Source organism: Sinocyclocheilus anshuiensis, unplaced genomic scaffold (assembly GCF_001515605.1).
Source record: "Sinocyclocheilus anshuiensis isolate Anshui unplaced genomic scaffold, SAMN03320099.WGS_v1.1 scaffold119, whole genome shotgun sequence".
Lineage (NCBI taxonomy): Eukaryota > Metazoa > Chordata > Actinopteri > Cypriniformes > Cyprinidae > Sinocyclocheilus > Sinocyclocheilus anshuiensis.
The window spans coordinates 815,026-816,682 of record NW_015549581.1 but is presented as its reverse complement, the minus strand read 5'-3'; the positions used below and the strand labels follow the sequence as shown (position 1 = coordinate 816,682).

The 1,657-nt window shown below is 36.1% G+C and overlaps 1 protein-coding gene across 1 annotated transcript in view; it reads left to right on the top strand.

Moving 5' to 3' along the window:
- Window positions 1-566: 566 nt before the first annotated feature.
- The window catches only part of LOC107657744 (matrix metalloproteinase-16-like), a 57,131-nt gene continuing 56,040 nt past the window's right edge, over window positions 567-1,657 (top strand). The window contains exon 1 of the mRNA XM_016445968.1: window positions 567-999. Coding sequence (XP_016301454.1) covers window positions 889-999 — 111 coding nt within the window. The 5' untranslated portion in view covers window positions 567-888. The remainder of the gene's footprint in view (window positions 1,000-1,657) is intronic.

Genomic DNA, 1,657 nt, shown 5'->3' with positions numbered 1-1,657 from the left:
ATTAACCTTAACACAAAAGAACAAAGACTAGATCAAAATTGTATGTATTAATGTGTTATAAATGCACATATATGTGTGTTATATATATTACAGTTTATTATATATAGTAAATAAAGTTATATATAGGCTACACACACACATATTATATATTATTATATTAAGCATATTGATTCATTCATTTGATATTAATATCAATTCATTCATATTAATTGTGTGTGTTTGATTAAAAGAACAAACAAATCTTAACAGTATGTATTCATTTGTTATTAATTTGTAAACGTGTGTGTATGTTATATATACCGAAACATACTGAAACATTTAGTAGCCTACATATGTTGGTAGATTTTGAAATGTAGTAATATAAATAGGTTAGCCTATATACAATTTAATAAAGGCAATACAATGTACATGTATTGTTTTAGTTATTATTATTATTATAGTACAGTATCTGTTTATTTACTCCAGTTTGGTGTTGGGTTTCTGATCTAGGATTCCGTGACGTTGCTCTCCGTGGGTTCTCCGCTGAGGTGGGATTCAGCGCGCATGCGCAGAGGGGAGAGGTATGGTTGAAAACTCGCAGTCCATCGCGCTCAGCAGAAGAGGAGCAGCACAACTAAATGTGACTTATCTGAGCATCATCATCATCATCACATCTGCGCCTCCGGGAGACAAAGAAGAGACGAACTCTGAAAGCGCAAACAACGCGACCAGAGCCCCCCGGAGTGATATGATATCTTCATTATTATTATATCTCTCGACGTGACGACTGTTTGTCTGCCTCTAATGTTTCCAACCCACTGAGACCAGGGGGATTTATTCCTTCTTTTGTTCTTTGCTTTTTTATTGACTATTAATAAAAGCAGCCAAAACGAATAAATACGGGTCATTATGGTTTTGTTAACACTGCATAATAGAAGAGGGTTGAATTGCTTGTGCGCGCAGTTCTTGCTGTGGATTTTATGTGCTGTGGACGGTGAGGAGCAGCAATTCAGTGTGGAGGTAAGAGATCCACAGAAGAGATGATGCTGATGTCCTTCTACATACAGAACAAACCCTGCGCTGGATTGAGCCATTTTGCATGCAAACTAATGCAGTTCAGCGATTCAAGCTTTGCACGTTTAATCTCTCTATAACACGCAAACATTAAAGTTGATCAAATGACAACAATGCAGATGAATGCCTTGCATTGTTATTTCTGAGACTTGTTGGTGAATGTTTACTGTTAAGACCGAGGGTTTATGATTTATACATTAACTTGATAATAAAATCAATGTCAAATATGCTAATGTATCACACAAGTGATCACAGTCGAAATTAGTGTTCAAGTTACAGGGCAGTTGCTTAGTAAATAAAAAGCAGCATGCAGCTTGTGTTGTGAAGCAAATACACTTTTGTTAGTATTATCACTATTGTAATGCATTGTATTTATACATAACATGATGTTGCTACTTCAGTCTATAGGCTAGCTAATTTGTTCAAAAACACAGTGAAGTGCTTGTGTACTATGTACTATATGTGCTATGTGCACAATAAGTGCTCCTAAAGAGGAGTTTAGTCCATTCACTTCCATTATTCCGCTCCAAAAGCTTGTGTGTTCTCTTTTCCTGCTGTTTTGGACATGCACACACACACACACACACACACACACACACACACA